Source organism: Dufourea novaeangliae, unplaced genomic scaffold (genome assembly GCF_001272555.1).
Source record: "Dufourea novaeangliae isolate 0120121106 unplaced genomic scaffold, ASM127255v1 scaffold493, whole genome shotgun sequence".
Classification (NCBI taxonomy): Eukaryota; Metazoa; Arthropoda; class Insecta; order Hymenoptera; family Halictidae; genus Dufourea; species Dufourea novaeangliae.
The window spans coordinates 789,750-812,025 of NW_015374430.1; the positions used below are offsets into that span (position 1 = coordinate 789,750).

General features: G+C 43.4%; 1 protein-coding gene across 1 annotated transcript in view; it reads left to right on the forward strand.

Moving 5' to 3' along the window:
• The window catches only part of LOC107193102 (ras-related and estrogen-regulated growth inhibitor-like), a 55,177-nt gene extending 35,709 nt beyond the window's left edge, over positions 1 to 19,468 (forward strand). The window contains exons 4-5 of the mRNA XM_015582491.1: positions 10,512 to 10,693; positions 19,173 to 19,468. Coding sequence (XP_015437977.1) covers positions 10,512 to 10,693; positions 19,173 to 19,431 — 441 coding nt within the window. The 3' untranslated portion in view covers positions 19,432 to 19,468. The remainder of the gene's footprint in view (positions 1 to 10,511; positions 10,694 to 19,172) is intronic.
• The last annotated feature ends 2,808 nt before the right edge of the window (positions 19,469 to 22,276 follow it).

Sequence of the window (22,276 nt, forward strand, 5' to 3'; positions counted from 1 at the left end):
ACGATAGAACTCCTAATGAAATGAAATCATTTCTGTTTAATTGCAGTCTTTTTGTAGAGTCGTTTTAGATTTATAAATAAGTAATTAGATCCTGCAAGATCTAGTTAACAGTTAAGTAACAAGAAAATTGGAAAGTTCAAGGCGAATATTAATTAAAAATTCTAATTCAGGAATATTGAATCGTAGCCTGTTTACAATGAATATTTAAAAATAATTTTTCCCTGATTCCAGTCAGATTACATTGTCTACAATCACTTCCACGAGGTTCCTCGTTAATTTCTATGCATGTTCAAGTCTTCTTAGAAATCAGGCCGGAATTATTCGGCAGCATTGAATTGGTTAGCGTATGGATAATGTTATAAAGTTGATGTTCAAGGTACGTGAAAGATACCACTGATACTACAATAAAATGCTGTTATTTACCAACTATTTCTTCGAAGTCTTCTGAAAAGTTATAAAATGGCGCCAGCACTCAGTGTCACTATATTTAGCTACTTGAATAAATAAAAAATATATTCGAACACTTCAAGTACCTGGAATAAAAATTCGCTGTAAAAAAGTAACGAAAACATAAGTCAGACCTTCAAAGAGTTAATATCCCCCCCGAACAATATTTGCTTCAAACATTCAGCAATTTCATGATACTTCGTAACATTTACAGTGATCCCTCCATGAATGCGACACGAACAACTGCGTTATTCCCACCACTGGGGGGCTTCCCTTCTGGAACCAATCATACCAGAAACTAAGCAAAGGCTTGGCTTCGTGCAAAAAAAAAAGAAAACAAATTTATAAGGGCCCGAAAATCTTTTCACCTCGCCACAAATGCTCCGAAGTGGAGCCCAGTATGTCGCACTCACCGAGACATTACGTCTACTGCGACTATTCGATAAGTGTTTCGTTACTTATGAGCGGGAGTGTACACGATTGCAAACGTTTATCCAGCCGCGTACCACCGGAAAGATAGAATATAGATCAGCACCGGCGCGATTCTGTGTGGGTGTTTCTGTGTGCGAGTTTAAAACAGTTTCGGTCCGGCCGCAGCACTACCTGACGAAGCCAGACGAATGAAAGTGGTGTGTAACGCGATACACGGGGGAAAGGTGGGAAAGGTATCTCTCGGTTACGTTGAACCCGCGCCCGGAATCAACGAAACTGGTCAATGGGCCTTCGTTTTCGCGTTCAGTATCGGCGGTGGCATTCAGTCGACCAGTGGGCAGGGGGTGGGGTGGAGGTACCCGTCGACTTCCGCTTCGCGAAAGTCGCCAAACGACGATTTCGATCATCTTTTCTACCAAGGAGACGTTGACTCTAATACACACCGGCGACCGTTTCGGTCCGCGCTCGTGGTAAATCTAGTTTAAGTAACGCAATAAAAGACAGTGAAAATTCCCGCGAGATGGGGGATTAGCCGTTTCTGATACCAGGTTTCTCTCGTATCTTCAACTTATACATATATGCACACGCGTATGTATTAATAAATACACCGCTCCTCTGATTTAGACTTTCTAAGCGTGTATATTACGCGGGGAGAAGCAGTTAACGTTTATACCCATAAAATTATTCGCTTTTTTCTTTCTTTTCGCGAGACGGGAAAAGTGATCATTTTTCCGGGAATAAATAGCGTGGATTTTCGAACGTCGGTTCTTAAAGTACTACACATTTTTGAAATTTAGTAGCAAATGGAAACTGGAAATTTAACATCAATATTATTTATATATCAATTAACACTAGAACTACCTGCGTTTTCAGTCGTTTTTCACTTCTTTTCAAAACTCTTTCAACCCTTTTCAACTTTCTTCAACCTTCTTCAATTTTCACAACCCTCTCGAACCTTTCTCAACTTTTTCAACGTTCAATCAACGTTCAATCGCCTCGCCACGATCAAACTCAGCTTGAACCGCTCGGGCATCTCGTCAGACGTTCAACCATGTTTGAACAGTTTGATTACCCATCGAGCATTAACATTAAACCTAGTCCCCCCGGTTCATTCCTGTGCCTGCTGTTCTTGCCGTTGATGCTCAACGGTTTTCATTTACGAGCGAGTAGGATGTATCGCGCGGGACAAGCCTATATAGAGAGTCTCCCATAGATCCTTCGAAAATTTATCGCTCGGTCTTCTTCGAAAGTAGCCACGGTGTCATCGTGCGGCTACCGTGGTCTCGACGACCAGGAAGAAGAAGCAGAAGAAGAAGACGAAGAGGAAGAAGAAACGGCGTGGACGTACGAGAGCGGTTTAATTACGACGCGAACGGATCGGCCGGGTAATTAAGACGACGGGGGCAGTCGTGAAACGGGGGGAAGACGGAAGAATGGACCCTGGTGGGCGGGGATGACTTTCAGAAATTTTGATTTTAGTACCGGGGCCAGATGCCTCTTTCCTAAAGGTGGGGTACGTGAGGGGGTGGGGTGGTGGGCCGTAAACGTCCGTCCGATTTTATGAAGAGTCATTCAGCTTTTCCCTCCCGCCGGCAATAAAACATTTCCTGAGCCGTGAGTATTAACTGCTGGTAATCGGCCCGCCGTAAATCTTTAGCCACCGCGCGCGCACGTCTTCCATGTGTGCCTGTGGACTGCGCCTGTTTAGGAGATCCCCGTGAGTTCTCTCTGTCTTTCTTTTGTTGCGCAACAGTCAGCTCGGCTGGGCCGGATAGATGAATGCAGGTGGATGAAACGGGGACAAGAGTGGCTTCGTGTTCGCCACGGTGAAATCGAGTGATCCTTGAGGTTCGAGGGTGAACGGATGACAGGGGAATCGAAATTTGTTTTTTTTTTTTTTTTTTCTTTCACGTTAGAGGCCAATTTTGAACGAAAATGTCATTTTTTGAAATTAAATAAAAAGTGATTAACTTTACAGTATCAAGTACAGTTACAGTTCCATAAAACCCATGTTAAAAAAATTGTTGACCTTGCGATTTTTTGGCAGCAATTGAAAGTTCAAGCTTCTAAGAATGTTCTGTTAAATTGCCAAACAGATTTATAATTATAAAAATTCATTTCCAAACAATCCAAATAAATATTCTTACCGATTCAACGTGTTAAATAGAAAACGAGGTTGCATAATTGTAACAATTCAGTCTGTCACCCCGTTTCTCCTCTGGCAACACGACCATCGCTCGTTACATCAGCCAGTGAGTTACTGTTACTGCTCTCGAGAAACGGCGGGGAGAGGTGAACCCGGTAGGAACGGTATCGCTGTAAAACTACGAGTAATAACACTGTAACTCATTGTCAGTGGCTGGGTAATAACAGTGGCTTCCCGCGGCGTCGGCGGTTGTACGCCGTTTTCGTGGAAACGTGTCTCGTCCGAGACGGGGCAGCAGAAAAAGAGAAAGACACTGGCTGTAGCGTACCGATCTACCGGTCATAGGCGTACACGAGGTCGACGCTGAGTGTCTGGACGTCACGGAAGAAAGAATCTTGACGTGATTTCATCTAAACCCCTTGGATAAGAGATTTAATTTGAAGAGATTTTCTACGTGGATCCGATTTTAGTAATTCTGTGCATGCTGTCACGTTCGACACAAACGATTGGCCAATTTGTTTTCTTCCACAAAGTGGAAACAACACAAGTAAACATTTTTCACTGTCCTCAATTTTCCGTCTTCCTGAAACCCTTAAACGTCCAACCACTGGGACATTTATCTTACCCAAGCAGAGCAACCAGATCGCGTCGGGGCAAGGCTCAGGGGCCGGGTTGATCACAAAGTGGAATCCAGCAATCGGCGGGACACATTATTAGCGGACAATATCGCTATCTGCGAAATGGGAATAGCGGCGGATCGTTATCTGCCGCACGGACACGCCGGGACATAACTTGGCCGTGGCGATCGTCGCTTATCCCGTGAGATCGCGTGGGCGTTAAAGCGCGTGGTACTCGCCCACCTGAATCGATTCCGAATGGACACACCACCACCACCACGACCGTCCTCACGGGGCCCTCGTTCCGTTCTATCCGAGAGTGTCCTGTTAACGGTCCACTGGGTAAAAAAGTACACTTGAAGAGAACCCCTTTTTTTTGCCCGGGTACCCTTTTACGACTTTCCACCGCATGTGTGTGTCTCTCCCATCGGAGCTCGCTCGTTCGTTCGCGATTATCATTAACCCGGGGCCTGTTCGAATCGTTCGTTAACCCGTTAACTGGGCCGTTAAAAAACGCTGGTTTAGCGTGGCTGTGCGTGTGCAGTGGCGAATCTCCGCAGGGACGAGATCGATTAATGAAATATCGTCGGTTTAATGGTTAAATTTACGGAAATGAGAATTTTCAGAATATGAGGTAAATGGGTGATTTATTTGTACTTTCCCGTAATTACAATGCAATTACATTGCAATTGCGATTTAGATTTCGTAATTAGATTACGTTTTGCCCAACTCTGCTATACAAGATATATAAGTACCCTCCACAATTCCCCAAAAGTGGGCATTCGATTAATAGGGCTTGGGATCTATAGTAGGACCGCAAGATTCGTCCATCTTGGGACCTACAATTCCCACCCGTACCAAACGTGTTCATTTCTACGAGCAAAAATGGTACACGAAGTTCCTGAAAATCTAGATGAAAATGAACCCTAGATACCGTTGTCAGGGGGTTAATACAATACCCCTAAACAGGATTATACACCTGTCTACATGATACTTTGTCAGCTCTGACGGATTCTCCGAGGGTGTAACGACGTAATCGTTCGACGAAATCTCGATAAGTTAATTTTAGCCTTCTGATACTCGTCATCCTTCGAACCCACCCACGAGTTCGCGGAGTCACACCTTGAACCATCGGAATAATAATTTCGGCGGCGGAGTATATCCACGATGACAATGACGTCGCTGTTACGGCGCGAGAAAAAGAGGAAGAGGCGTGTGCGTGCGCGATAACGTCGCTCCGATCGTTTCATAAATATTTATCGATCGATTGTATTCGCGAGCCGCGATGCCGGAATTGCGTGCGGTGGAACCCAGCGAGCCCATCGAGGGATTGTGCAACACGACGGCGGCGTGGCCGCGCACGCACCGGCGACGTAATGGCACCGGCCTGTTATGAAACGACGGCGCGAAGGTGAGACGCACGTCGTTTCGCGCGGGGCCACGTGTGTGGCAATGTACACACGTTCGAACGCTGCGAATACCACAACAATTCCTGGAAAGGCCATGCAATTGATTACTGACGAAGTGAATCGACGGTGACTTAATCCCGATCTGATGTTTTGCCAAACAAACGGGGGCCGTTCTGTAATGTTTATGAAATTAAGGACGGATTTGTAAGCAGTCGGTTGCGAATTATAAAATTACACGTAGGGTTTTCGGGCACTGTTGAACTGTGTACTGGCGCGGGCGTTTGTTTAGGTACAATTTTCTACGATATTGAGTCTCTGTTTAGATCTCAGATTCTGGTACAAGTAATGAGCACTACCTAGGTACTACCTAGGTACTTTTCGGCTACTACCAAAATACTCTTAAGTTAACTTAGGCACTTTTCAGGTGCCATTTAAACACACTTCAAGTGCCATTTAAACACTCTTAAGGTACTACTTAAGTACTCTTCAGGTGCAACTAAAATATTCTTCAGGTACCACTTAAACATTCTTCAGGTACCGCTTAAATATTCTTCAGGTACCACTTAGGTACACTTCAGGTATCGCTTTAGTACTCTTCAGATATCATTTTCCGGAATACTAGAGACTCTCCGTCCTCGCTCGACATCTCTCGGTCTCTCGTTAGGTTAGAGAATTGTCGCAAGGTCTCGTATATGGCGATTAATGACACGATGATGCCTAAGAAATTGAAACATCGACGTGTATAAAAATCGAGGGAGTCTGTTCTCTCTCTCACACACGCACACACGGTTCTCTTCGGTGTCCCGGCGCGTTTCCACAGCTTTTATTTACGAGCGCGTTACATGCAATGTTAATTCGACAGATTTGACCGTAAATAACGACCATAAATACCTGGCCGGCAGAGTATATATTTATCTCCGGCTATAAAATTCAGTCTCGCCGGATGCACGGTGCTTCGGGAAGATAGCTGGAATTTGCCAGCACGTCTAGCCTAGAGGAAGATTAACGCGGTGAATTTCGTCATGTTGTTTCTCGGCGGCGACGCGTGTACAACGCGAAAAACGATTCGAGTGCGTGAGCGGAGGAACGTGCAGGCACGCCGGAAATCCTTGTCGATTTTCGATTATTTGACTTTCGAATTGATAACCGACGCTCGATTTTTCGTTCGACCTTTGAGGATTCTCAATGGAAGTTTATTAATACGTAACAACATGAAATTGTTACGTAAGAGATTATCAATTTATGTGTTGTCTTCGGAGAAAAGTGAGTTTCTTTCGTGTAAATATTCACATAAATCCCCAAATATCTCAATTCAGACATAAATTCCTTAAATATCATTATTCGGACATAAATTCCTTGAGTATCTCAATTCCGACAGAAAATCTCACATATTTCATTCCGTCATCTGACCGCAAAAGTGACAGAATTTCTCATTAAACCTAACACATCTTGTCATCCAGTCTTCGGGGAGCTTTCTGATCACCGTGAAGCCCCACGGATCTAATCGTCCACCGTGCCGACAAAAATGAACCCCCACGAACATCCACATTCCACCCGGCCACGTTACGGTTCCCGATGGAGATTCGCATATTTCTTCCCGACAGTCGGCTGTCTCATTTCCCGTATCAATCACGGGAACGAGCCACCATGTGGCCCATGAAGAATCGTCGTTCTTGCCTTTTCTCCATCACCGTCAAAAAATTCGTACCCCCTCCGTTTCGTCTGGCGACAGACGTCCACGTCGGATGGGTTTCCGTGGACCAGTCGCGCCAATTATGGTCGCCGTTGATGCCACCCGGCGTTTAGCAGATCGGGAAAGTTCACGGCCGCGTTCACCTTCGTCGATCCCGCGAGACTAATGCGCTCAGACCCTTCCTATATAGCGATCCCCGATGATCACGATCCCGTCGATCCTGTTCCTCGGTAATAATTACCGGTCCTGCTGTCAGTGCCAGGTCAATGGGAAACCATTGGAACGGCCAGGAGAATCGACAGCTTCCGCGGGTCGTTAAACCTGAAACGTTCTCGCTGCTGCTGTTGCCGGTCAATGCGCGCGCTGCCTCGCTCTTTTCGTCGTGATCGATGCATTAGCAATTAGAATTGTTCTCCCGTTACTTAGGCACCGGAATCTTTCGTTTGCACCTAGATAAGTACTGATAGGAGCTAGTTCTAAATGTAGATGTTAATGCTGCAGGGTTAATGTATTGGGGTTTATAGTCTCATTCAACTCATAAGTAGATGTCAAATTTCATGATTTTATTGCAAGTATGTCTACAGAAAACAGGACACTAAAAATTTACCGGAGATTAATAGTGTTTACAGTTTATTTTGAAGCTAGTAAAATTCGTAACAAAATGTTTGAATTTAAACGTCCTCAAGTTCTATAAAAATATGAGTTTGCAGAGATATTCGAAACATACTCATACGATTCGAATGTGTCCAAGTGTACACACAGATCCCTGCGGTATCTCCTTCGACATCTACTATGTAACGTATTTCTAAAACTCGACCAAATAGGCCTATTGACCCTAATTAGTCTCTGATTCACAAATTAAGATTACGAGGACTCCGAGCAGCGAATGTTTCCACCAGAAATCGACGACTCTTTTCTCTAAACCGAAGGAGAAATTTCACGATGCCGACTGGTATTTTTCGGAACTAGCGATTTCACCATTAAAGGAAAAACGCGTGTATGTATGTCCCTAAAATAAAAGTGCCCAGGCCTAACAAGCTTGTTTCCGTTCCGCGGCTGTTCACGGCGGCTAATTATCGCGCACATCTTTTTGCACGCTCCGATTGCCGTGAGAACGCGTATACAAAAGTGTTTGGGGGATATTTACTTGGCGTTTCGGTATTTGGAAGTTCGATCTTGTACGTGGACAAGTGCAGATTTATTGCCATCGATATTCATCAAACTCTAATTAATAATGTATATTTTTTTGCACACATGTTTTTCACTTCAATACAAGCAATAGAATTTTTAAATCTCTGAAAAATAAGTACATCATTTGTCTATTCGTGTTTAGACAAATGTTTCTCTTTTTACGTATCCTTTTTGAACTTCTCAAGAATTCTGTAATTAATGATTCCATTCGAATTAATAATCTGTGATTCTTTTATATATTTTTTCATTTAATATAGGCATGCTATTTTTTAGTTCTTCAAAAATAGTTATAGATATAATTATTTTGTATAGGAATTGTTCCTGTTTAAAGAAAAATGTTTTTCTTTTTAAACACTGTTTTTTAACTTGTGTTAATATTCATCAGAGTGACAACATTAGGGATCGATCTATTGAAAGTCCTGTACAAAAACTATCAATTAATCATTCTGACCCCCGAACCGACTGGCCCGATCTATTGAGTCACCGTGGAACAGGAAGAAGGCGAAAGGCTCTTTCCACTTGTAACGACACTGGAAACAATCGAAACCCCTTCTCGGAAGTCTTTTAAGCATCGGCGATCGGTCGGAAGGTCAGAGGTGAGGCACCGAGCGTGCCTCGAAAATAGAACGTGCTCACGACGGGTATACCAGTTCAACCGTTTCTATTTCAATTATCGGCGACGCGGCGGTTCCCGGTCTGGCAATTTGCTGGCGTTAATCGTCGCCCGGATCGCCGCGGATTCGAATTTATAATTCGTAATGTCTCGCGGTTAGCAAAGTGAAACGTCCATCAGATCTAGATCGGAAACTTTCCAGCAGACTCGTTCCAGGAATGTTGATTAACGTGTTAATTAACCGCCGAAAAAGAATTCAATTCCACCGCGGCCGACAGAACATTTTCGTCACTCTGGGAAATATACAGTGGGTAATACAAGTATTTGCACACCCTTTAACCCTCGGCACTCTTAATTCTTATGAAATTTTCTCTCCAATAACTCCCTATTGTTTTAGGTGTTTTATTATAAATGTATTTCAGAAAATTTTTGGTCGATAGGAACCAATTTAAACAAATATTTTTCAGTAATTGTATTGTTAATAGCGTTAGAACTTTGGTAAAAATGTCGAGTATGACTTGACATTGGAGTACCAATGAATGAAAGTGACGTCGAGTCGTGGAGTTCAAAGGGTTAAAAACAATTTTATTTTATTATTGTTAAGAAATTTCGTTGTTTAAAATATGTTTGTTTTTAATCATTTTGACTACTAAATTTAGTACAAGTATTAAATTCTGCAGACAGATCGCGAATAATTTTTACAGTGTTCGTAAAGTTTGTCCTCCGACAAAATTCGTGTAGCAGAAAAAATCCGCCGGAAATTTTTGCTCCGATTCCCAATATTTAAAACGGAGATCACCGCTGCGGGACAGGTGGATGAAACTTTGACCCCGAAAGTGAAATCGATGTTCTTCCTCTTTTAGCGGTTCCGCCGGGGGAAAACTGGCTCGATGGTTGCACGCCACTTACGTAAGTCGTAAAGCCACCAGGGAAAAATTTTGTGTAATTATCGGCCATCTTTTTTTTTTCGGACTTTCTAAAGCGGCTAGGCGTTACGACGCCTCGGGAGCGGCGATGAGCACGATAATTGAGCAATTTGGCGTGGAACCCAGTCGAAACCAAGAAAGTTCACTCTTGTTCCCTCGATTGCGGTGAACTGCTTATTTTTTCGTTCATTAAAGTACTCTATGATGTTACGGTAACTTAGAACAATTTAGAACAATTTTAATTTTGAAATTAAAATTATGGTCGAAACTGAACAAAAAATAAATTTCTGCGTAATTCTCATTTTCATAAATTTGTCTGCAAGAAATGTGATGCTCTATAAATATTAACACCTTAATAATTAGTTTCAGGAATTTTAAGTAAATCCATCCCTAATTGATAATAAATAATCCATTTAAGGATTCATTAATCAGAAAAGGGAGTTAAGTGGAAATATATTTCCTGTATTCATAGCTTTATATTTCGCTGTAAATACATAAAAATTACACTCCGTTAATGAGGCGTCTACAATAATATGATTTACCATATAACACAATGCTTATTATTGTTCGATTTCATCACGAGATCGTGGAAAACCCCTTAAGGTCATCCCAGTTTAACTATTTAAGATCATTCATTACGAAAACTTCACTTTATTACGTACATATATTTAAAAGGTTAATTACTCTCAATATATTTAACCGGTGTAACTGCATTTTTCGTCAAAAATAAATCACGGATTTAACTGCGTAATTAAATAAATCGTAAACGCCCATAAGAAAATTTAACTTGATGAAATTCTCAGTATGAAAAAAACCGTTCTATATATTTCTCATTTGTGAAAGTTAATATTCGAAATATGCAATGGTGCAAATACGGCCGTATTTTACTAACCACCGTATTCGATTCAGTCACTGCAAAATAGTCGACAGTTGAAATAAAGTTCCATAGATCGAAGATGAAATTTGGTATAAAAAATCGACTTAATTGTTTTTCGTTTTGTTTTTAATATAATTTTGTTCCTCTGTTGTTGTTTCAGGAAAATGGTTGTCTTTACTCTCACATCCGGTGGGGTGAGGCGTTCGTGGTCGTTTACAGTGTGACGTGTAAACGAAGCTTTCAGGAAGCCCGGGGACTGTTGAAGCAGCTCGCTGATTTACGCCTGCCATCCTATTTCACCGCCCTGCTGCTTGGCAACAAGAGAGATCTGGATCATGCTCGGTGAGTGTTAAATCAAGTTCCCCGCAGGGAGATTAGCAACCGACCGAATTAAAGGTCAGATTCTCCGCAGAAGTCGTTGGGATTTACTTGTTACCCTCCGCTGATAGGATAATTCGAACATTCGTTCGAATTTCTGGCGTTCAAGGTTACTCGAAAGTCGTGTTTCGTGGACCATTATATTGATCATGTTGATGATGACCAATGTAACTTGAAAGATTGCAATTTTAAGTTATGAACCTCTTTTGAAAAAAATTAAAATCTTACAAATTTAAAATTATGAAAAATAGGTGTCATTCTATGACCATAGGTGCCAGACACCTAAAACACTACGGACTCTAGGCCCAATATACCCTAAGTCTCGAGCCTAGGTATACCCTGACTCCCCAATTTATTAAACATACAATAGCAAATCGCGAGTAAATCACGACCAAGCCACAGCAAGGTGAAAACGGGTCAATCAATCCTCGACCAGTGGTGCCAGGCACACCGGAAGACATCCGAACACGAATCCCAGTCCTCAGCCGAAGGTGTACCCTAAAAAGAAGAAGTCAGCGCTAAAATCGGTCGCGAGGCGGTGCCAGCGCGCAGGATGCTCTCGCCTCGCGGCCAAGTCGGCCAAACGGGCCGCGGTAAACAGATCCTCGTCCGGAGCGGGGCGATCGCGTGAACGGTTTCTAGGTGAGCGACCACTCCGACCACTACCGGGTGTCGTGCTCGAAACGGTCTCTGGTGTCCGGGGGCGCGAGGTGCGGTCGGTGTGGCGCCTCGTTTCGCGTTTCACGCGACATCGGGGACCAGACGGACGAACAGACGATCATCGCCGTCGCTGGCGGATGCGACGACGGGCGGCAGGTGACAGGAAAAAAAGCCTGGGACAAGCGGTCGAAGGGGAGGAGCGGAGGAGGATCGGTAGCTGCGAATCGCGTGGCGCACGCGAAATCTCGCCTCGTCTAGGAAACGTTTCGCGAAGATCCTGTTACCGGGCGACCGATCGCCACCGCGACCGGGAAAGTGAACCCGTTACCGATTTATAGGCCGAACACGCACGTGGAAGAAAGTAGAGGCAACGCCGTGGTGGATCGCGATCGATGGGATTCAGGGTGGAGGACGAATAGGGATGAGCATGTTGGAGGGAATTGGCCATTTTGGCTAAACTGTTTGATACCGTTGAATGGCTGGGTTGCCCAGTATGTTTGTGGGGTTTGTTATGTGTGTAGATATTTTATTTCTTTCATAACAAGTATACAGGGTGTTCCATTTAAATCGACCCTGTCAAATATCTCTGGAATTATTTGTGAGCCCGGAAAGTGTTTCAAATGGAAGTTGAATGGTATCGAGGGGGACATAATTTGATGTTAATAGTGTTATTTGTAGGTGGAGGCGTAGAGGACGTATGAAGGTTAACTTTATTTTTCTTAAATGGAACCATATATTTTTTTATGCATTGTTCGATGCAGCTCGTCATTCCCTGTAAAAAATTATTTACTCATAATACTTGTGAACATCATCTTTACGATGGTAAACATCGTATCACCGGTACGAATGCGTCAATTTTTTGCTGAAAATATTTGTTCTAAAACGAAATCTCTATAATGCCAATAATTCCGACTAGACCGCGAATATAATTCACAGTTTCAGCCACAAATACATAAAAATCAGTACTGCACAGAATTCTATTTTCTCTATCAATGGTTCCAATACCCTTGTAACAATACATAAATTGTATTAAACTTTGTTCAAATTCTTATTTTATGGGAATGCTGTTTCTCGTAACATCTTTATGTATGAAGGAGTGGATTGGGCAAATACTTTGTACGACGATGTAGGTATACGCGAGGTATAGCCAGAGGGGGCACCGTGAACTCAGCGATTCGGGACCACCGGTGATATTGTGATTCTTGTTTCGTGGTCGGCCGGAACAGGGACCTGCAATTAGATGACAATCAAACCGCGCTGGAGGGAGAAAAAGTGGGTCGAAGGTACGAGGGAAACGGGCCAGGCACGGGTTGGGTACAGTACCCAACGACGTGTAATATATTTGTTATTTTTTAACGGTTTCGTGATTGAAAGATTGACACGGTTCTAGACCGAATCAGGTTCCTGAAATAGTTTGAGTGAATTAGATTAGAGATTTGGTGTTGAGATTGTTTTGATTCACCGTGTTAGATTTAATTGCTACTGCTGTAGTCACGAATTGGGGATAATTATAAAGGGAGGTTAGGTTTAGATTTTATATCTAATAAATATTTTTGTCGACTGTTGCATAAATAAATAATAAATATCAATTTCTGCGATATCAGAACTCTTACATGATTAGAAATAGGGACATTGACCTAACTCGTTTCCTGTCGCGATCAGTTCAAAACCTTTTCGAAATTAGCCTCGATCGCGTAAAAACCCCAGATTTTTCGCCTTTCACCCGCCGTTTCTGCCGTACCCGTCTAATCTAACAGTCGTGTGATTTCGCGATCGCTCGCCCCGATAACCTCCCTTAATTTCACTCCATCTGTACAAGAGAACCACGGTTCCGAATCACGGTCCACGGACTCCGATTAAATGAACTTTTCCCGCAGAAACATTGGCCGACTGAGATTGGCGCGAACGGATTCGGCTGATCCGGGGTGCGTCAAGTGCGCGCCGGTTGCATTTTACGCAATCCCCCGCAGACACCTCGAGTGCATCACCGGCGTCGCGTTGCATGATTCGGACAGGAGAAAGCTAGGAAACCGTACGAACCAGTCGACGGTTCTTTTTTTTTCTTTTTACTTTTTCTTTTTTTTTTTTCTGTAGTTGCTTTTATTGTGTTCAACCGCGAACGTTCGCGATAAAGATTGTGGCCTGCGAGCGGCAGCTTATTAACCTTGTCAAATCGAGCGCACGATTGCACCGGCTGCGCTGCTCGGCCCGATAGTTAATGGGAGTGAACCGAGGGAGCGATAAGGAGCACGACACTTGGGCTCGCGGGGTTTTGCTTGATGTATGGGCTGCGGAGTAGACTGTAAATAGTAAGTAGACTGTAAGTAGTAACAGAAAGCTGCTGGGATTGATGGAAGTCATTAAGAAAGCGAGATTTTTGGGGTAACCGGTCCGGTGCCACGGAACAAGGTCGGGCATTGAGGCGAGCGTTTATCGAGGGAAAAACAAAGTCTAATATATTCACTTATGTTCTTACATCTTATAATATTATCTAAAACATCTGCCTAATGCTTCATAAAAAAAGTGAACGGATTATACCCAATAGAGTGTTGGAAATCTGTTATGATCTGTGACTAATAGTCTCCCAACAAAATTGCGGTTGTATCGAACGAACGAAACCACTAAATATCCTTGATTACAACTGACCACCCTTTCCAGTTCATTCGATAATATACCTGGAAAAGGATCACACGGATCTTTTCCACCATTAAAAAATCCTTACCTATCGCAGAACTTTCCTCCTAAGTCCAGTAAAACATTGATCCTTCCACTGGAGGGACTAAACCACTGATCCATATTCAGGAACCACCTATGATAACGAGACGACTAAAATACCAGGCGGCGCACTGGCAGATAAAATCAATTACGAAAAATGAAAAACAAGGACACACGCCACGACGACGAGGAAAATTCTAGGAATATGTATATCGAGGGGAAAAAAGTATAGCAAAACGGACAAATATGATTAAAGTATATAAAACGTCACGATGACGCGATATCGATGTACCTGTTTGATCATTCATTGGTTCTTACACCGGCATGCAAACCTCCGTAAATGAATGTTGGAACGCGAACGAGGAGGAAAAATCGGAAAACGTGTCTTCGCTAACGACGATCCGCATTCCTACTGGGATCGCCCAGGAAATTCTTGTTCCAGAGCTCCGGCCGGCTAAGGATATCGATGTCCGGTTCACCTACGTGTGTCACCGGCTCCCCTGGCCGCGGATAAGTGCGGCGATTCGTGTCACATTCAATTTCCATTCGGAGCTTTTGAATTTCATTATCGATTGGCTTTCCCCTTGGCACGAAAACCCGCGATTCGTGTGATCTTTCTATTCCTTTTCAAATACTTCTACACTTTCTTTCGCTTCTGTTCTCTTGCTGGTGCAAAATTCTTATTAATTCTCTTTTAATTCTTATTTAATCTTCGTGTGCTATTTGACAAAAAATTAAAATGTAAAGTTAAAATTAAAGTAATTTTACAACGAATTACAATTTAATTGTAATTGTCTCGAAAATTACATTACAGTTACATTGTAATTACAATTTAGATTTTATAATTAGACTATATTTCTGACAACTCTGCCCAGTAGCAATAAAAGTGATGAATAATGTAGAATTTGAATTAAGAGAATAAATTTGCCTATCACCCGAAGGAACCAAACTGAAGGATACTCAATCTTTGATTCATCAAGATCGAGAATCTCCTGATGATCTTCGCGGGAGAAAAGGGCAACGCGTGGTTATGAGCCAACGATGTTCACGGAATTTTCTCTAAGGTGAACCTTGGAGATCAGAAACGATCGTTTGCAGCTTTCCTTGCTTGGAACGCCGTCGTGAGAAACAGTTTCAGGAAGTTGGGAACTCCGGCAACCTTCCACCTTTTCAGAGGCTTCTCATCAATCACCGCGGATTATCTTTCGTCACTGTGCAGGCCTTTTGTCTGCGGCTAATCTAACCGGTAGATTAACGTCCGGTTCGCGAGAAACGCCGTTTCATATTCGTCGACCCCGTATTTTTATCGCATCAAATATCACTTAGGCTGGGCTGGATCCGTTCGAGATGCGAGAGGCTTTGGGCCGGGACAATTCAGCCTCCGATGCACTTATCCCAGCGCTGTTCTAAATTAAACTAAAACTAATCTAGGGAGGAACGTAGAGAAGCCCAATATGTCTGGTAGCTGAAGCTAGCTCTCTGAAGCGCGCGGCTTTTCAAGCGGAGCTGGTCGGTTTTCAGCCGCGGCCGAACCAGTTTGTCAGCCGTGTGGCTCCGAGGGATTCGCCAGCTGATATTTCGCGATAAGTTTATCGATGTACGATATTCGCGGACGGACGCCGCCGCCGTCTCGGATGTATCTAAAGCGGCGATAACTCGTTCCTACGGGAGAGTGGTTTCACCCAGGCCCCGCAGCGCAGCCAGCCAGCCCAGCCAGGCCACGGTCTAATCTTTATGAACTCCATTAAGACGACCGGAACGGCTACTGGGTAGGAAGGAGGCGATGTGGAAGAGAACCAACCGGGCGGGAGACTCCACATCGAGCTCTCGGTCGTCTCCGCGATGGCTGAGAAAAAATTCCAGTTCCCCGACCCACGTAAATTTAATTAGTTGGCCAGGGGGATTATTGGCAACAGAATGGCCCCAAGTATACTAGTTAGATATTATAGAATTTAATTTAGCGTACATTCAATCCTGGTAGTTCTAGTGTTAAAAATGTACCTACAGTAAATCATCGACGAGTGTTCGAAAGGGGCTTCTTGGCACTGATAAGGACAGGTCCCCAAGTGTAAGGCTGACTTTTTAATGAGGTTTAGCACATAGGTAAAGCTTCTAGGTAAACCATAAATGTTATGAAATTTAGTGATTACGTTTGTGTAAATTTGAAGCAATTAAGTCAATTATTCTACTAAAACTATTTCGAGAATATTTCCGAATTCTTAATCGGAATACGACAGCGATAAAAAAGAAAAGAATAATATAATAATACCTCAGCTGAAGTTCTAATTTATGCAATCGTTCGTTAGATTCAGGCTATCTAGTACTCCATCGCACGATCATTTATTTATCTGATTAAAACTTCTGCCACGATCTGATATTTTTTTTCTTTTTTTTTTACCTCGATCCTGTGATCACTTGGGCGTTTCTTTCTCGTTTCCCGGCGACCGTTTGTTGAAATTGCGGCGCGCGTTAAGCTGGCGCCAAGTAGAAAGCACGTGTCTCGCGCAAATGGACGAACAAGTCTCACGGCGAGATATGTAGGTGAACAATGTTTTGATATCAAAGACAGGAGTCCCTGATCGGATCGGATTTTTCCGAGGATTATTGAGAATTGTCGGTGAAGATTACTGTTTGAAACGTGACGTGTCGTAGGCGTAGGATAGATAGCTTATTATAAAACTACAGACGTTTATGCAAATTAGAATTTTTCGAGATTGTTTTATAGTCAGAGTTAAACAGAAGTCTCTGTTAAAGATCCGAATGTATTAACAGTATCACTTATTAATTATTTTCGTAATACTACATATTCTATTTTATTCCGGAGAAAAGATTTATTTTGCTACAATCTCTTTTCTCCTGAATTACAAAAAATAAAGGTTGTATACGACATGGCGATATTACCATTGGTAGAGTCTAATGAAGGAAACACTGTCCACGATCGTGAAACTAACCTGGCAACGCTAATTAATTCCACCATAACGTAAATTTGTATTCGTTCCTACGTAAGAACCTATCTCACGCTTCGGTAACAAGTGCGTGTCTAATATCACAGTATCGGACATTCGATTCGCCCATAAAAATGTGAAAACCCGGAAATCATTCAGTCCTGATACACGTCATTAGCCTTTAGTATCGTTATTACTGCAAAAGTTTCCTACATAATCTCGGGGGAAAGAAACTCCAGTAATCTTCACCACTTCATTTTCATATTAGACACTTTTTAGTTCTTTAAATAGAAAAGGGAAAGTGGAAAAGTTCAATATATTATACTTTACGCTTAATACACTTTGATTAAGCAAACGTTACCCGGGAACTGTCTCCCACGTATGTATATATCTATTATACGAACCACATATAATTGTTTTTCAGTTTGGTTTATTGTATTTTTCACGTTTGCCGTCACGCTCCTTTACATATTAGTGATTATTTTGATTATTTTTGTAACTTTCTTACAAACCTCTACGAAACAGTATTAATTTATTTAATTTATTTATTAGTGTCGCATCAACTGCCAAGGTTATTAGCGATGTATAATACATTGCATAAAAATATTACATTCACCTAGATTTTTAACATACACACATAACAAAATTATAAAAGATAATAAAAAAATGATCTTTCGTGACCGAATAAATTTCCTTCGAATAAAAAGATTATCTTTCACTTTCGAATAATGATGTTTTATTTGAATCGTTATTTAAATGACTGTTTGTCTAGATAGCGTGTAATCCGGTCGACGGTGATTCGCGTCGTCGCTTTAAAGGTCGCGTCGTTTCGCCGTTGTATCCTGATCCGGCGTCTCGAGGCACTGAAATGTCGAGCCTCTCCCCGCAGTCGGCCATCCTTCTTTCACGAGATATATTCAATTTTCTTCCACTCGCGACCGTTCCCTCCGCGACGAATACTCGCCGTTCGACCGCGGGAAACGGAGGGTCTCGAATCCTGACGGAGTTCCTCGTAAAGCAACGGATCGCCTCGTATAAAATAAAAGCGGACAGATTAACGGCCGTGGACGTGGTGGCTGCTCACGTGTGCATGCACACGGGGTCTCGTGCCCGAGCGATTAGAAGTGTGCACGGCCCTCCCACGCGCCGCCACCTCATCTCCTCCACCCCTCTCTTCTCATTTCTTCCCCTTTCGACGTGTTCGCGAGTATCATGTGTTCGAGCGAATTTAATTGCCACCATAAATATCGCTGGTCGCCACGCTGGAGCTCGTCGGGGCTGAAATATACTGGAGGACCCTCATCTGTTTACTAGTGGATCGATGATCGATCGAGGGAGTTCCACCGAAAGTCTATCCTCTATGGGCGATGAATTTGATTATCTGAAATATAATAGTGTACTATTTCCGTTCATCGGAGCACCTATCGATTATCGATCGAGAGGGCTCTAGCAAAATGCTCTTGGAACTCTTAATAACACGACATCCCGTTTGATTCCAGTTTCTGTAAATGCGTCCATAAAAATTGATATTTGCATTTTAATTAGAAAATTCTTTCGTTGCTTTGTACGTCGACGGTGGCTACGAGAAACGACGTATTATTCATTCCGAGAGTGTGTACGTGACGATCAGACCGGATTATCGAACGTACGCAATTATAAATACCCAGGCCGACGATTTTCCAGGCCTGGCGAAATTCCAGTGACTCGGCGCGCTGCGTTCTTCCCGCCTTTATGTCCGCGTTCACTCACCTTTCGCCGCTTCCGTTCAGCCGGAACGCTGTTTGCCAAGAAGTCGCGACCCGTCCACCTGTCCTTGATCCTCATCCGCGGACCTTGACAGCTTCCGTTGATCCCCCCGTGACGCCTTTTTCCGCGACCCGAAAATTTACGGTCTCCGCGTGTCGCGAATGAGACGTTTCACTCGCGATTGTTTATTTCCTTAATGCTGACTTGCCCTGGTCTCGGTTTAGCATTCTGTCGACACGCTGGAACTCTGGACTGGTTCTTTGTATCGCTGGAACTCTTGCTACAATGATTGTTTTATTCGTTAGGTTTAAAAACGGTAATTATTAGAATTGTAAAATTCACGAAAATAACCATGAAAATGAACATTCCTGTTGCAGAGAGGTGTGCGTGGACGAGGGTCAGCAGCTGTCACTGGCCCACGGCTGCCAGTTCTACGAGGTCAGCGCCGCGGAGAGTCCGGCGGGCGCAGCGCTCGCGTTCCAGGCGTTGCTCCGCGAGGCTCGATCGGTCCAATTGCTACGAGCCCTCCCTATACGCCGAAAATTGGGCGTGCACTCGGTCTCGAGGGTGCTGGGCACGATCTTCGGCAAGAACACCACCAAGGACCGGAAAAAGAGGCCCTCGTTGAGCATATGACGCCTCCTCTGCGCCCTCCTCCTCGGAGGTCGTGACGAACCGGACCTGAGAGCCGACGTGGTGGTTCTCAGCAGCAACGTCTACGTGAACCGCTGACGAGGGCATCCAGAAACTATCCACATCGGGCAGTGTATCCTCCCGAAGAACGTTTTTGGCGATCTTCTCGACAATTGGTTCTCAGGCGTCCTACAATGACGATCTGGACGAGGACGTTGAGAAGGTACTCGATCTCCTCCTCCCTGAAGGATCTTCAGGAGATGTTTCCTTTCGAACGAGTCGAAATCACTGGTTCAGAGGAAAAGGAGGGTGCAGGATGAGCGCGTTTCTGACGTGCACCAGGATCTGTGTTTCGCGCAGGATCATTGGATATGATGGAGCTGCCTTGGAGACCCCGTGACAAGGGGCATTCGACGTGTCGGGACGTATACTCTGGCATTTGCGTGAGATCCTGCCGTGGAGACGTTTCATTTGGTATCCGGCTAAGAAACATTCGTGAGAACAGTGGATTGATCGGGCCGTGTGAAAGACTGCTGCGACCGTGGAGAACGAACGACGAGTGCCTTGGTGTTCATAGTGGATGTCGAGTACACAGAGGGACGCTTCCGTTGTTCCTCGGCTCGTGGACCTGTTGTGCCTTTCCGTGTGTGTGTGGTTGCGTGAGGTATGTCCGGCTCCCTCCATTTTTATTTTCTCGTTTCAGTGCACGGGGCTGTGGTATTAACCGGCCCCTGAGACGCCTCGACGATGATCGGACTTTTGGTGTTCCTGAACATTCTAGCTTTAAACGCGTCCTGGACGACACGATCGTGATAGCGACTCTCATCAGGGAGACTTGTGTCGCGTAATGTGGGAAGAATTTTGTGATCTTTGATTCGTGGTTCGAGCAGTTTATTTTGGTTACTGTTACATCCGTTTGTCATCAGTTGTTTCTTTTTGCTGGTAGGAAAAATTGGAAAGTCTGTTTGGTGGAATAGGTCGATTGTAGAGGCTAATCAATGACTCGACTGCAGATCAGAGTTTGGCAGAATTTTATGCGAACAATACACAGTGAAAAGCAGCAGTATCTAAGGGTGTCGTTCTGAGCTTTAAAAGTCACCAAGTTATCGTCACGTTCCTAACGCTCCGGTACAGTCCTTTCCAAAAATACGTACTCAGATGTTTCCATTAGCTAATTCTCCAGTATAACAAAATGGAATTTCATATTTTTAGGTGAACAAATTATCAGAATATCTCTGCCAATTATCTAAACATTTAATCTTGTAAAACATTATTTCTATATCGAGAGCAAAAATTGAAAATTACATTTGTATACTGTTAATTAGCGAGCCTCTTTAGTAAAAAAGTTTATTGGTAAAGAAAACAGTTTTCAAAAATCAGTTGATTCAGTTTCGAAGATCAGTAGGTGAAATTTTTTGATTGTTGTGGAAATCGACTCGCCTGATGAGAGGATTACGGTAAACGCTTCACAAGTGATATTATAAGATTCGCCAATATTCTGAGCTCGTTTCGCACAGCCGCGGAACCGGAAACGAGCTTTGAGTGCGGGGACCAGCGTCGCCTTCGTTAACTAAACCCGACAGTCTTTCAAATTTCGCAGCCTCCGCCGAATGAAGACCGTTCATTCAGCGCGGGAAGCGCTGCAATTGCGATTCGATCGCGTTGTCTGCTCGAAAATAGCTAGGATTTATAGTTACTGGATGCGTCACGTTGATTTCCTCTTACTCTGAATTATAGACATAAATCCTGTTTCAAGTTCACAGAACGCGTATTAAATGAACATATTCCGGGCAGAAAATATTGAACTGACAAGTTGTTCAGAGAAATGAAAGCATAAGAATGCTTGGAAGTATTCGAAAGACGGACCGAAGATTTTCTACGCATTACGGTGATCATTAAAATAAACAAACAAGTACAATCAGTGTGTTGATTACTCGCCTGTACATATGTTTCAAGAGTATATTTTATTTGTGTTTTCTAGTAGACGGGCTATGATGAACCAGTATATCATGGTCGAACTACGAATGTTAATGCGAACTGACGGCTGCAAGGCTAATTTATAGCCTGAACATAACTTTAAAACAGAGATACGATTGAAGTAGAACAAAAATTATCCAGTGAACGGTTGCACTAGATCAAAAATATAACAGTTCATAAATATGTTTTGATGCGTTCTGTATGCTAAAAAATTCTTCGAATTTTCAAACAGTCCTCGAGAATTTACTGTATTCCGTTTGCTCAGTAACGTGAATATTTTGGTTGCCCACGCAAAGGTTAAACGGCCAATATTTTCTGTCCAGAACCAACATCAGTTCAATTACATTTTTTTTGTTCCTTCGATTTTTCAGACACTCATTTTACATTTTAATTAGTACACGGTAACGTTATATCGCCTCCATCAACTGTATCCTCGTTCGCAGGGACAGACGCGCGACGATCGTTCCATTAAACGGACGAGGAACTCGCACCGAAGCGATCGCTCTCGATCGTGCTCTCCTCGACGATCGTGAAACGAGAGGAGGAAGCGGCTGAAATCGTAACGAACTGGTTGTAATGTCAGGCACGCGGCCGAGTTTTGCTTTCGAGAGTTTATTCTGCGCTCGGGGAACGATCGCGAGACGTACGGACGCTGTGAACCTGTCGGTGGCACGTTTACAATTCATTAAAGTCACCGAGACACGACTTCGCTAAATATTAGTCTTTCGAATTCCATTCCCCCGAATACCGTTCGCGGTGCCAATCAAGCATTTCGATCGTGTGATTCATATGAAAATTGTGTCTAAATAATTAGTGTCAAGTGAAGAAACGAATCACCATTAGAGAATGAATTTCAGGTGTTTAAAAATTT